We start from the raw sequence: 14031 nt of genomic DNA, 5'->3' as shown, positions 1-14031 counted from the left end.
TTCGGCACTGCGTCGCTTTAACTGACAATTTGGCGGTCGTGCGACGGGGCTCGGAAAGAAAATTGACGTCCTTTTTTTCCCCACAAATAGAGTTTTCTTTTGGTGGTATTTGATCACCTCTGCGATTTTTATTTTTTGCGCTATAAACAAAATAAGAGCGACAATTTTTAAAAAACAAAAAAAAAAAAAAACGCAATAAGCGTTTGATTGGTTTGGGCAAAAGTTATAGCGTTTACAAAATAGGGGATAGTTTTATGGCATTTTTATGAATACTAGTAATGGCGGCGAACAGCGATTTTTATCGGGACTGCGACATTATGGCAGACACATCGGACATTTTTGACACATTTTTGGGACCATTGTCATTTATACAGCAATCAGTGCTATCAATGCATTGATTCCTGTGTAAATGACGCTGGCAGTGAAGGGGTTAACCACTAGGGGGCGGGGAGGGGTTAAGTGTGTCCTAGGGGAGTGATTCTAACTGTAGGGGGGATGGGCTGTGTGTGAGACTTCACTGATCTCTGCTCCGATGACAGGGAGCAGAGATCCAGTGACACTAGGCAGAACGGGGAGATGCTGTTTACAACGGCATCTCCCTGTTCGTCCTCTCCGTGAGGCGATCGCGGGTATCCCTGCGGCGATACAGTCCGTGGGACCCATGACCCGACTCACGGAGATCGCGGCAGGCGCGTACGCACACAGCGGCAAATTCAAAGTACGGGTACGTTACTTTGCGCAGCCGTGCCATTCTGCCAACGTATATCTACAGAAGCCAGTTGGGAACCGGTTAAAAAGGCAATTTATTCTTAAAGGGGTTGTAAAGTTATTTTTTTTTTTTTTTTTAAATAACAAACATGTTATACTTACCTTCACTGTGCAGCTCGTTTTGCACAGAGTGGCCCCGAACCTGGTCTTCTGGGGTCCCTCGGCGGCTGTTTCAGCTCCTCCCCGCAAGCATTTACCACCTTCATGCGAGCTCCCTCGCACGGTGGTGAGTGCTTGCGGGCGCGCTCCCGTGATACAGCCGGCGGCTATAGCCGCTCGCTGTATCACTCGGCCCCGCCCCCCGGCGCGCCGCGTCATCGGATGTGATTGACAGCAGCGCGAGCCAATGGCTGCGCTGCTTTCAATCCATCCACTGCAGCCAATCAGCGACCAGGCTGAGCTGCAATGAAGCTGACGAGGACGAGGAGCGAAGATTCGAGGCGTCAGGTAAGTAAAACGGGGGGCCTGGGGGCGGCGGGCCTGTCAAAAGTTTTTTCACCTTAATGCATAGAATGCATTAAGGTGAAAAAATTTTTACCTTTACAACCCCTTTAAATATATCTCTATGTAGTGGTAAATATAAATAACCAACTATATGGTTAGGGAGCAAAAGCTCTAATCCACTCTGAGAATAACAGACAGAAGAGATATAAATGTATATACTATTAGAGGTTGAAAGTATAATATATATTTAATACACCCAGAAGTAGGATATGGGCATTTTTAACTAGGAGTCAGACAGGAACCAATATGAAGGGTGAAAGGGAGATTTAAATCTTTTATATTAAAAGTAGTACTGAAAGCCAAGACTTTTCCACAGATATGGTCATTTCAAACATAATGCACAATACTGGTAAGAGTTTACTTTAAATGTAATTGTAATGCCTTCCATTACCTCCAGTCTATCAGCCTCCACCTTCTCTGGATTCAGATGCTGATCTTCCCTGCACAGTCTTTAAAGTGATTTTTTTTTTTAAAACGTTATACTTACCTGCTCTGTGTTATGGTTTTGCACAGAACAGCCCTGATTCTCCTCTTCTGGCTCCTCCTGCCTTCAGAGTGCCACAATAGCAAGCTGCAAAGTATAGTATAGAGGCCCCTATAGCAAGAAAAAAACTTTTGCCTTTAGAGCCACTCACTTCCTGGCCAGGGCTTCATGTCCCATGAGGCATTGCTCCTCACACATTCACAAGTTCTCAGGCACTTACTGACATGTATGGATGGATGATGTACTGAGCTGCACTGTATTTCCTGATATGCAAACAAATAATGTATTCTGTATGCAGGCCAACTAATCAGCAGGCCGATTAATTATGAGTATAGTTGACAACTATTTTCATAATAGATTGTTGATTAACCCTTTCATGACTAAGCCTATTTTTGAAATTTGGTGTTTACAAGTTAAAATCCGTATTTTTTGCTAGAAAATGACTTAGAACCCCCAAACATTACATATATTTTTTTAGCAGAGAATCTAGAGAATAAAATGGCGATTGTTGCAATATTTTTTATCACATGGTATTTGTGCAGCGGTGTTTTAAACGCAAATTTTTGGAAAAGAGACACTTTCATGTATTTTAAAAAATCCAAACAGTAAAGTTACCCGAATTTTTTTGTATAATGTGAAAGATGATGTTACGCCGAGTAAATAGATACCAAACATGTCACCCTTTATAATTGCACGCACTCGTGGAATGGCGATGAACTACGGTACCTTTGAATTTCCATAGGCGACGATTTAAAAAATTTTTACGGTTACCAGGTTTGAGCTACAGAGGAGGTCTAGGGCTAGAATTATTGCTCTCGCTCCGACGATCGTGGCGATACCTCACATGTGTGGTTTGAACACCGTTTACATATGCGGGCGCGACTTCCGTATGCGTTTTCTTCGCTGCGCGAGCTCGCGGGGACAGGGGCACTTTAAAAATTTTTTTTTTTTTTTTTTTATATTTAATTTATTTTTGTACTTTATAAATTGTGTTTAAATTTTTTTTTTTTTTTTTTTTTTACTTTTATTGCTGTCACAAGCAATGTAAACATCCCTTGTGACAGTAATATGTGGTGACAGGTACTCTTTATGGAGGGATGGGGGGTCTAAAAGACCCCCCATCCCTCCTTTACACTTCAAAGTATTCAGATCGCCGAAAACGGCGATTCTGAATACTGTGTACTTTTTTAAATTCGGCGCCATTGGCAGCCGAGTAAACGGGAAGTGACGTCATGACGTCGCTTCCGCATTTACAAGAAGAAGGCTGGAACGAAGCCGCTCGCAGCTTCGTTCCAGTCCGCCCCCAGCCGCCAAAGACAACCGAACGGACACCGGGCCTCCCGATCGCACGGGAGGCCCAGTAACAGCGGCGGGAGGGGGGGGGGGGATGTCCCCTCCCGCTCCTCCGGTATAACAACCGAGCGGCTTTTAGCCACATCGGTTGTTATACTCGGGTAGCCGATCGCCCGCTGAAAACAATGGTACCGGGATGATGCCTGCAGCTGCGGCATCATCCCGGTATAACCCCGGAAAGCCGAGTGCGCATATATGCGTTCGGTCGGCGGGAAGGGGTTAATCGATTAGTTGTTTCGGCCCTAATTATAAGTGTCATTTTATGATTTTCAAATTTATAAAATCCGAGAAACAGATGACAAAGCTTTTCTATCAGTTATAGCCTACCATAAATGGCATAGGAAATAGCAAATTCAGCATGCCCGCTGTGGCCATAGGATGGCTTGTATGTATGAAATTATTTATCTTTGCTGCTGTAAGTAGAATTTTAGTAAATATTTGGTCATTTACACTGGATGTTGTGCCATGCTTTATGTCCGGTCTGAGTACTGCTAAGGCGAAGGTTGTGTGCTGCTTCCTACCAATACCATTAAAGGTGCAGTTAAAAATGCTGAGGTGGCCCTTAGAGTGAGGGGTGAAGCTCACTAAGGCAATTGCTGACCTATTTTAGGTCTACGACTCTGGTAAGAGGCTATATTTGTTGGTTTGAAAGGGGAGCACTGGGTGATTACCACAGGAAGATTATAGGAGTCATTCATCTGGCACATAGGGATTATTACCATATGGACTTTTCTGGATGGTTTATACTAATTTTTTGCACTTTATTTTCATGCATGATTGCACTTTTTTCATATTCTGCCACAGAATTTCCCCTATGATACCATATAACATGATTTGTTATATGCATCACTGATCGACTGAGTATATATTATGTATCTGGCGATTTAACCAGTTACCAACCGGCCCATAGCCGAATGACGGCAGCAGGGCGGTTGGATAACTCTGGGAGCACGTACTATGATGTGATCCTGGAAAACCAGCCCCGCCCCCCGGGGCTCTCACACGGGGACATCCATGGACCACCCGGCGCAACACGGATTGTGGTAAAGGGTCAATGACAGCGGCCCATTACCATGTGATCGCTCCATCCAATGATGGAGCGATCACAAATGTCAACAAAAATAAAAAGATATTGGTGCTCAGAGCTGACAAAGTAAATTACAGCAAATAAAAAATCCTATATAATATAGTAATGCTGAATTAGTCCGGGTAATCATTAAGATATAGCAACTTTCAACCACCGCAAAAAGTCTATAGATCAGGAAAAGTCCATAGGAGATGCCGGATGAGGAAATATCTTGTACAGCACAATGTAAGGTTGTTCACAAAGGGCAGCTCTTCTCTGGAGTGAAGTCAACTCGAAACCATCAATGAAAAACAAAAAGGAGGAGCGCCTCTAGGTAAATTATTTATTAAAATTGACAAGATAAAAAGTAGCCACTTACATGTGAAAACACAACGGTACTCTGGATAGGTAGATGTATGTCAAAGGAGAGTAATATGGAGAGAGCCGGTTCCCAGGAATGTTCACAAATCCATGCTGCCATACGCCAGGGAGCCGGGACGGAGCAAAGCCAGTCCTGCAGAGGAGAGGAGCAGCCAATCCATGGGAGCAGCCTGTATTGTCAGTGACTGTGAAAAACAACGCGTCTGAGCGTGCACAAGGTCAGTGGGGCGCTTGCGCGCTCCTTTCTCAAGTTTATAGATAGGGGAAGGGTAAAATACTATTTATAAGCGCCCTCTGATTGAAAAGGCTCCCAACTGATTAGATAACCAGAAATAAGTGTTATATACCTCGGCAATGAAGTATACTTGGGGAAATATGCGGTCTATATGTGTGTAAAGGATATATGTATATTACAGGCAAAGTGTATTTAATAAAAAATTCTGTGATAAACGCATAACATGCTTCAAAAGGTAACCATATAAAACCTAAGTACAACCTAAGAGCAGCTGTGATGAGGAACATATAATAGTATGGATCCACTGAAACAAGGGAAACTCTAAATTCTTCTCTAATTTAGAGGAAAGGGAAAAAAAAAGGTGGCAACTAGTACTAGAAGGGCTGCTGCACTAGCACTGGAGGAGCTACTGGTTCAAGACATAAAAATTATATTAATAAAAAAATATAAAAATTAAAATTAAAAAATGAAATTAAGTTAATTACTAAAGTGATATACTAAAAAGTGGAAATATGAAATTAGAGTAAAGAATGGAGAAAAGGCATGTGCATCTAGACCCACCAAACCAAGATGGCTGTGAGTGGTGTATAAAATGTGCTAAATAACATGCATCCCTGGTCGCTTCAAAAGATAATATTAGAAAACGTATATAATACGCGCGATGTACTAAGTGTGCATGCATCTAATGTCACAAGCACACATACATCCTGCATGAGTTCATAAGGTGGGAAAAATATTAGAGAATAGTGTTGACATCAAGTTCCTCATTGAGTCCATTGGGGGCAAGCGTGTCCGAAGTGTAGATCCAGAATGTTTTGCATTCGCATAATCGTGAAAAACGCTCAGCTTCTGATAAACCGATGTTTACAAAACCGTTGTCTTAATGGGCAGATGGTCCGGCCAACATATAACAGCTTACAAGGACATATGAGGCAATACACCATAGTTACTAGAGCAATTGTGGAATTTGTCAAAAAGGAAGAGCCTACCCTTATGGGTAAAGCTCTTTTGTCCATGGTTGACAAATCCACAAGTCATGCACAATGGTTTGTTACATCTGTACATACCTGTTAGAGGAATGAGACAGAGGAGGTCATCTTTTTTCATACATTTTAGCTTGCTAGGTGCTATTTTGTTTTTTAGTGTACTTTAGGTCTTTGGCACAAGGTGGTGTTCAAGTGAGGGTCCTGCTTTAAGATGTCCCAATGTTTACAGAGTATAGATTCCATTTTTTTATATTGACTATGGAACCCTGTAACAAAACGTACCACAGACTCTTCCGGGGGTTTAATCGCCTTAGATTTCTTACCCGAAAGATAGTGGTTATAGGCCTGTTCTATCAATTGCGGGGATAGCCTTTTTCAGTAAACTTGTTTTTAAGGTGTGAACTCTGAGTAATGTAATCGCAAACTCTTGTACAATTTTGCCTAAGTCTGCAAAACTGTCCTTTCGGTATATTGTTTTTCCACAGCAGATAGTGACAGCTGCCATAATATAGGTAAGAATTACCTGCAGTGGCTTTTGTGCAGTTACGTGGTTATGTGGTGTATTGCCTCATATGTCCTTGTAAGCTGTTATATGTTGGCCGGACCATCTGCCCATTAAGACAACGGTTTTGTAAACATTCCCGTCTGGTGGAATTAGGTTGTGACAAACATAGTGTGCCACGCCACTTTTTAAAGCACCATGCTCGGTCCACAGTAGGCCTCCGGGTGTGGGTCATTGAATCTATACCCAAGGGTTTATCAGAAGCTGAGCGCTTTTCGCAATTATGCGAACGCGAAACATTCTGGATCTACACTTTGGACACGCCCCCAATGGACTCAATGAGGAACTTGATGTCAACACTATTTTCTAAATTAATATTTTTCCCACCTTATGAACTCATGCGGGATGTATGTGTGCGTGTGACATTAGATGCATGCACACTTAGTACATCCTACGTATTATATACGTTTTCTAATTATTATCTTTGAAGCCACCAGGGATGTATGTTATTTAGCACATTTTATACACCAGTTCACAGCCATCTTGGTTTGGTGGGTATAGATGCACATGCCTTTTCTCCATTCTTTACTCTAATTTCATATTTCCACTTTTTAGTATATCACTTTAGTAATTTATTATTAACTTTTAATTTCATTTTTTAATGTTTTTTAATGCCAATTTTAATTTTATATTAATATAATTTTATGTCTTGAACCAGTAGCCCCTCCAGTGCTAGTTGCTATTTCCTTGGGTTTCGATATGACATGCCTTGATACAGCAGCCCTTCTAGTACTAGTTGCCACCTTTTTTTCCCTTTCCTCTAAATTAGAGAAGAATTTAGAGTTTCCCTTGTTTCAGTGGATCCATACTATATGTTCCTCATTACAGCTGCTCTTAGGTTGTACTTAACACTTAATCAGTTGGGAGCCTTTTCAATCAGCAGAGGGCACTTATAAATAGTATTTTACCCTTCCCCTATCTATACACTTGAGAAAGGAGTGCGCAAGCGCCCCATGGACCTTGCGCACGCTCAGAAACGCGTTGTGTTTTTCACAGTCACTGACGATACAGGCTGCTCCTCTCCTCTGCAGGACTGGCTTTGCTCCGTCCCGGCTGCCCGCCGTATGGCAGCATGGATTTGTGGACATTCCTGGGAACCGGCTCTCTCCATATTACTCTCCTTTGACATACATCTACCTATCCAGAGTACCGTTGTGTTTTCACATGCAAGTGGCTACTTTTTATCTTGTCAATTTTAATAAATAATTTACCTAGAGGTGCTCCTCTCCTTTTGTTTTTCACAAATGTCAACAAAGCAGGGTCATCAGGAGTTCACCGCTCTCCTCTCACCAATGCAGCGTGAGAGGAGAGCTTTACGGTGCCAATCTGAGTTTTTCAACATATATCAGTGCCCCTTGTGCCATCTGTACCACCAGAGCCACACCAGTGATACTACAGTGCACACCAGTGCCACCTGTGCCCATCAGCGCCTCTGCAGTGCCACCTGAGCCGCCTCTGTGCCACCAGAGCCACTACGGTGCACACCAGTGCCACCTGTGCCCATCAGTGCTCATCTGCTCCACATCAACCACCAGTATGGCAAAAAAATTATTTACGGCCGAGGAGGCCTACCAGCGTCTCAGCATGACCGATGAGTGCAGCAGGGAGCTCTGAGTCTCAGTCCGATTCAGATTCAGCCTATGAACCGTGACAAGCAGCGGGTCCGATACAGAATCGGAAGAGGAACATGCGCCTGTGAAAAGAAGGCGTTCTGGCGTGGCGCAGCAGCCTACTACCACCTCGAGCGCAGTGCCGTGGCAACAAAGGCCAGGTACCAGTAGGGTGTCCTCTCAGCCCCAAAAGGATAGAGGCCATGCCACCCTTCCCTATGCCCTTCAAAACCCCCTGTGGCTTCCCCCTCATGCCGGAGCAGCAAATATCCCCCTTTTACCACCCAGCCAGGTATCTAGGTGAACACCGATGATTTTGTCATGCTTGATTTTTTTTTTTTTTATTTGATTTTCACCGAAGACTTACTATCATCCATTGTGGCCCAGTAAAACCTCTATGCACAGCAGTACATAGTAAGCAACCCTGGCTCTAGTTATGCCTGTCCCTTTGAGTGGAGAGAGCTTACCACAGAGGAATTCAAATTTTTCTGAGGCCTAACTGTTACTATGGGACTCACAAAAAAAAACAAAAAAAAAACAAAAAAAAAAAACAAAATGTACTCATATTGGTCAACTAACCCCATCCACCACATGCCACTCTTCTCATCGATTATGCCAAGATCAAGATACCTTATGATTTTGCGCTTCCTCCACTACAATGACAACACCCAGTGCCCTCCCCGAAATGACCCAGCATTTGACAAATTAAAAAATGTGGCCACTCCTAAATTATTTCTCTGAAAAATTTCCCCAATTATATACCCCCAAACAGAATATTTCCGTGGAGGAGTCCCTTGTAAAATTCTCCAGCAGGCTGGGCATCAAACAATTTATCCCCAGCAAAAGGGCCCGATATGGGGTAAAACAGTACAAACTTTGCGACTGAGCCACGGGGTACATTTACGCCTTCCGGGTGTATGAAGGGAAGGACACCCAACTGCATCCCCCTGAATGTCCAGAATATATTGGAGCCAGCTGCAAAGTTGTCTGGGAGCTTGTTTCTCCACTCCTTGGAAAGAGGTACCACCTTTATGTGGATAATTTTTATACAAGTTTGCCCCTCTTCCGCAATCTTCATCAGAGGGACACCCCAGCTTGCGGTACCGTAAGAACCAACAGAAAGGGTTTCCCGCTAAAACTGGTCAATGAAAGGCTACGACGAGGGGAGACGGCGTCTTTGCGGAACCAGGAGCTACTGGCTGTCAAGTGGAGGGACAGACGAAAAGTCCACATGCTGACGACAATTCATAATGACACCTACGTGGAAGTCCCAAGAAGAAACGGCCCAGTCCAGAAACCTGCTTGCGTTTACGATTATAATTTGTTTATGGGGGGAGTGGACTTCAACGATCAGATGATTGAACCCTACCTTCCCACAAGAAAGTCCCACCACTGGTATAAAAAAAGTGTCCATTTATTTTTTCAGTTTGGCCATGTATAACACTTATGTTATTTACCAAAACTCTACAGAGAACCCCGTATCCTATCTGCACTATCAGGAACAAGTAATCCACGCCCTTTTGTACCCTAAAAGCCCACCAGAAAATATTCACTCTGATTCCGTGAGCAGACTCCACGAACGCCATCTCCTGACAAAATTCCCCCCCCCCCCCCGTGAAACAGGCCACAGACATGAGAAGAGATGTAGACAATGTAGAAGAGACACCACGTATTCTTGTCCCCAATGTCCTTCCCAACCAGGCCTCTGTATAGGTGACTGTTTCCGCCGTTACCATACTTCTCTACATTATTAGGGTAGTATGGTAAACGTAATTCTCATTTCCTGTCATTTTCCTCCACACCCCTTATGCCACTGCACTGAACTGTACATACCTCTACCTTCTCCGGAACTGACCCTGGACTGTTTGACCACGTTTTTTGCCTGCCTCTTGGACTGATCATTTACCCTGCTATGCTAGTGGGAACACAGGGGTCTCACATATGTGAGGGGCTCCAGAAATGTTTTTCTGGCTGAAGAAAACTAATTTTTTAAGTTTTCTTATTCCCAGATTTAGGGTCTAGAGACTCGGAGGCTTCAAAGAGATTTGGGTGGGAGAAGTCTCTACCCCTGTCCCCATTCTTTCCTGGCCTGCTACTTGGGCCATGTTCCTGCTTACTACCAGGACCAATATTTTGGCACTGCTGGCAATGTTTCTACTTGCACTGACCCTGGACTGTATAAGGACAGTACCCCTGCCTGTACTGACTATGGACAATATTCTTGCCTGCTGCCTGGACAATTCCATTCACTGTCGCTGACCATGTCCCTGCCTGCTGCCTGGATCAGGGCTCTCCTCCTGTGGACAACTGCACTACTAAAACCACAGGTAATCTTTTGTTTACCCTTTGCTCAGCAGAATGTATTTTAGGGTGTAATTTTTGGTATGTTGGTGCTATGCGTTAGAAATATGAAGGGCCTTCAAAAATGTGATAGATTGTAAGGAAATTAGATGTGTAATTTATGCTCTTAGAACACCTGAATGTGCTACTTCAATGTTGGGCCTCTGTATGTGGCCAGGCTGTGTAAAAGTCTCACACATGTGGTATCGCCATACTCAGGAGAAGTAGCAGAATATATTTTGGGGTGTCATTTGTGTAATGTACATGCCATGTGAGAGAAATAACCTGTTATGACAATTTAGTGTGAAAAAAAAAAAAAAAAAAAATGAATAAAAAAAATCTTAATTTTGCAAAGAATTGTGGGAAAAAATTACAACTTCAAAAAACTCACCATGCCTCTTACTAAATACCTTGGAATGTCTACTTTCCAAAAAAGGGGTCACTTTGTGGGTATTTGTACTTTCCTGGCTTGTTAGGGTCTCAAGAAATGATAGGCCTCAGTACATCAGGTGTGATCAGATGTGATCAATTTTCAGTGATTGGCACCATAGCTTGTAGACTCTAACTTTCACACAGACTAAATAATATCCACTAATTTAGGTTATTTTTACCAAAGATAAGTAGCAGTATAAATTTTGGTCCAAATTTATTTAGAAAAAGTACTTATTTGCCAAATGTTATAATAGAAATGAAGAAAAAAATCTTTTTTTTTTTTTACAAAATTTTTGGTCTTTTTTCATTTATAGCACAAAAAAAAATAAAAAACCCAGAGGTGACCAAATACCACCAAAAGAAAGCTCTATTTGTGTGAAAAAAGGACAAAAATTTCATATGGGTACAGTGTTGCATGACTGAGTAATTGTCATTCAAATTGTGAGAGCACCGAAAGCTGAAAAGTGGTTAATATTGATGCACTATCAATGGACCGCGCAACACTTTCTTTGATAAAATCTGTTTAGTATTGATGTGTGCAATACTGTGAGTGCAGCTGTCAAACTAACTTTTTTTTACCATTTCATAAAATAAAAAAAAAAAAAAAAAAAGTATGAACCCACATCTCATCTAAGGGCCAGTATTTTGGAGAGGATTTTTAAATCCATAGGTAATATCCTTATTAGGTTTTTGGGATCAGTACTATCAGGGTATCCCTCAGAGGGTGGAAGTAGTTGGTCTTCAAAAAAGTGGTAGCGTACAAGGTGGACAGCCTTTGTAGTAACTGTTCTTTATGGGTAATGTACCATTCAGTGGGGAAACCATCTAGGCAAAGACTTTACTTCTCAGAAGACGTAAAAAATCATATCCAACCTAAACTGAGTATTGTGCGAATCAGATCCCATGCTTCATGCTAGTTATATATACCCTAACTATGTGATTGAAGACATCAGGAGTCCCTTTGTTTCACACACACAAGGAAAAAAGAAAGCATTGATAATGACTATGAATAAAAAAAAAAAAAAAATTAAAAAAGTAGGTCTTTTTATATCCAAACTGGATGCTTGGAAAATTCTGACAATGGAAAAATCAGACCCATTATGCTGTCCACTGACCAACAAAACCAATAAACATAACAAGGGCTTGACCAGCAAAAAGAAAGAACAAGAAAACACAAACACTTACGTAATGGAAGGGTCTACTTGCTTGTAGGCATGAGCAGCACAGGATCCACAGTAGGTATATCCAGCATGACTATTTAGAAATATTTAGAGTTAGCATGGTTATTTATAGAATTCATTAACACAACGATTTGAGCAGCAGAAGTGAACTTTTCCAAATATGCTTAAAACATGTCCATTATTGAATAATCTAAGCAAAAGAGTATATTACTAGTATATTAGTTAAAAACTGGTCAACTTTTCATATTTTCATTTAAACATCCCCCCACCAGCCACTTTACTGACCTATATTACGCTATGTTAACGTTGCCTTGGTGTCAGCCCAATTCTGACTGACACATTTTAGTAAATGCAAAAATCATTGCCCTGACTTCCATCTAAAATTGTATCAGCACCCGTTCACACAAGTGCGACTTGTCATGCGAGTTGACAGTTCCAAATCGCATGACAAGTCGCACCCCATTTCCGGCAATGGAACTTTTCACGTCGCAGTGATTATAAAAAGGTCCCTGCACTACATTTTATCAATTTCATTGAGACTAGCATAGACTTCTGTTAAATGATGTTGCAAGCCCCAATAAAATCAGCAGTGCAAATTGCACTGATGTACAGCTATGAGAATGGCATTGAAGTTTTTTTTTTTTTTTTTTTTTTTTCCAGGCAGACCCGAGCAGACCACCCATTCTCCTCTATAGAGAGGCAGGTGTAAAACAGACATGTGTCAATTTACACCTGCCTACATCCAATCAGATCCACTAAAAAACAGTCAGATGGGGATCTATTCCCCCCCCCCCCCCGCTGTCCAGCGAATCGGATCAGATGACAGGCAGTCCATTTACATCTGACCGCACAGAGAGTGGGCAGTTTCTACAGTGCCTTGAAAAAGTATGCGTACCCCTTGAAATTTTCCACTTTTTGTCATGTTACAACCAAAAACGTAAGTGTATTTAATTGGGATTTTAAGTGATAGACATCACAACGTGGCGCATAATTGTGAAGTGGAAGTAAAATGATAAATTGATTTAAATTTTTTTTTACAAATAAATATCTGAAAAGTTTGGCATGCATTTGTATTCAGTCCCCTTTATTCTGATACCCCTAACTCAAATCTAGTGGAACCAATTGCCTTCAGAAGTCACCTAATTAGTAAATAGAGTCCACCTGTGTGTAATTAAATCTCTGTATAAATGCAGCTGAGCTGTGAAGCCCTCCAAGGCTTGTTAGAGAATCTTCGTGAACAAACAGCATCATGAAGGCCAAGGAACACACAGGACAGGTCAGGGATAAAGTTGTAGAGAAGTTTAAAGCAGAGTTAGGTTAGAAAACTGGAGTTAGACTTACCGGTAACTCCTTTTCCAGTGGTCTTCCAGGACAGCCCTTGAAAGATGGAGTCCCTCCCATCGACCCAAGAAACACAAAAAGGCGGTCCCTCAGGTCCCTGGTCAGTCATTTACCAAGAACCGAAGGATGGAACTGAAAAATGTAACCATAACAGGCAATAACATTAGTACATCAACATAATCAAAAAAGGGTGGGATCGTGCTGTCCTGAAAAAACACTGGAAAAGGAATTACCGGTAAGTCTAACTCCAGTTTTCCCCAGTTGTCTTCCAGGACAGCCCTTGAGAGGATCCCCAAGTACACAGATTTGGGGGGGGGGGGGGGGGGGGGACCACGGCTTGGAGGACTTTCCTCCCAAAAGCCTGATCCTGACTAGACATTAAGTCTAGTCGATAATGCCTTGTAAAGGTGAAGAAGCTTGACCAAGTGGCTGCTTTACATATTTGCTCCAGGGTGGCACCAGCTCTTTCTACCCAGGATGCCGACAATGCCCTTGTGGAGTGGGCTTTAATACCCCCAGGAGGATCTTTGTTTACTGTCTTATACCCCTCTGCTATAGCTAGTCTAATCCATCTAGCTATGGTGACTTTAGAAGCTGTTTGCCCCTTACGTTGTCCAGAAAAAAAGAACAAAAAGTGAATCTGAAATTCTGAATGGATTGGTTACCCTTAGATACTCTAGGATACACCTCCTCACGTCTAATAAATGAAATTGTTTTTCTTTCTCGTTTGAAGACTTCTAACAGAAAGAAGGGAGGACAATATCTTGTGATCTATGGAAACTAGATGC

General features: G+C 42.2%; 1 protein-coding gene across 1 annotated transcript in view; it reads right to left on the bottom strand.

Moving 5' to 3' along the window:
* Positions 1-14031, bottom strand: part of MEMO1 (mediator of cell motility 1) — a 111967-nt gene that overhangs the window by 55228 nt on the left and 42708 nt on the right. The window contains exon 3 of the mRNA XM_073627873.1: positions 11907-11975. Within this exon, the coding sequence (XP_073483974.1) occupies positions 11907-11975 (69 nt within the window). The remainder of the gene's footprint in view (positions 1-11906; positions 11976-14031) is intronic.

Source organism: Aquarana catesbeiana, linkage group LG04 (genome assembly GCF_042186555.1).
Source record: "Aquarana catesbeiana isolate 2022-GZ linkage group LG04, ASM4218655v1, whole genome shotgun sequence".
NCBI lineage: Eukaryota > Metazoa > Chordata > Amphibia > Anura > Ranidae > Aquarana > Aquarana catesbeiana.
This window is presented reverse-complemented; position numbering and strand designations above follow the sequence as displayed.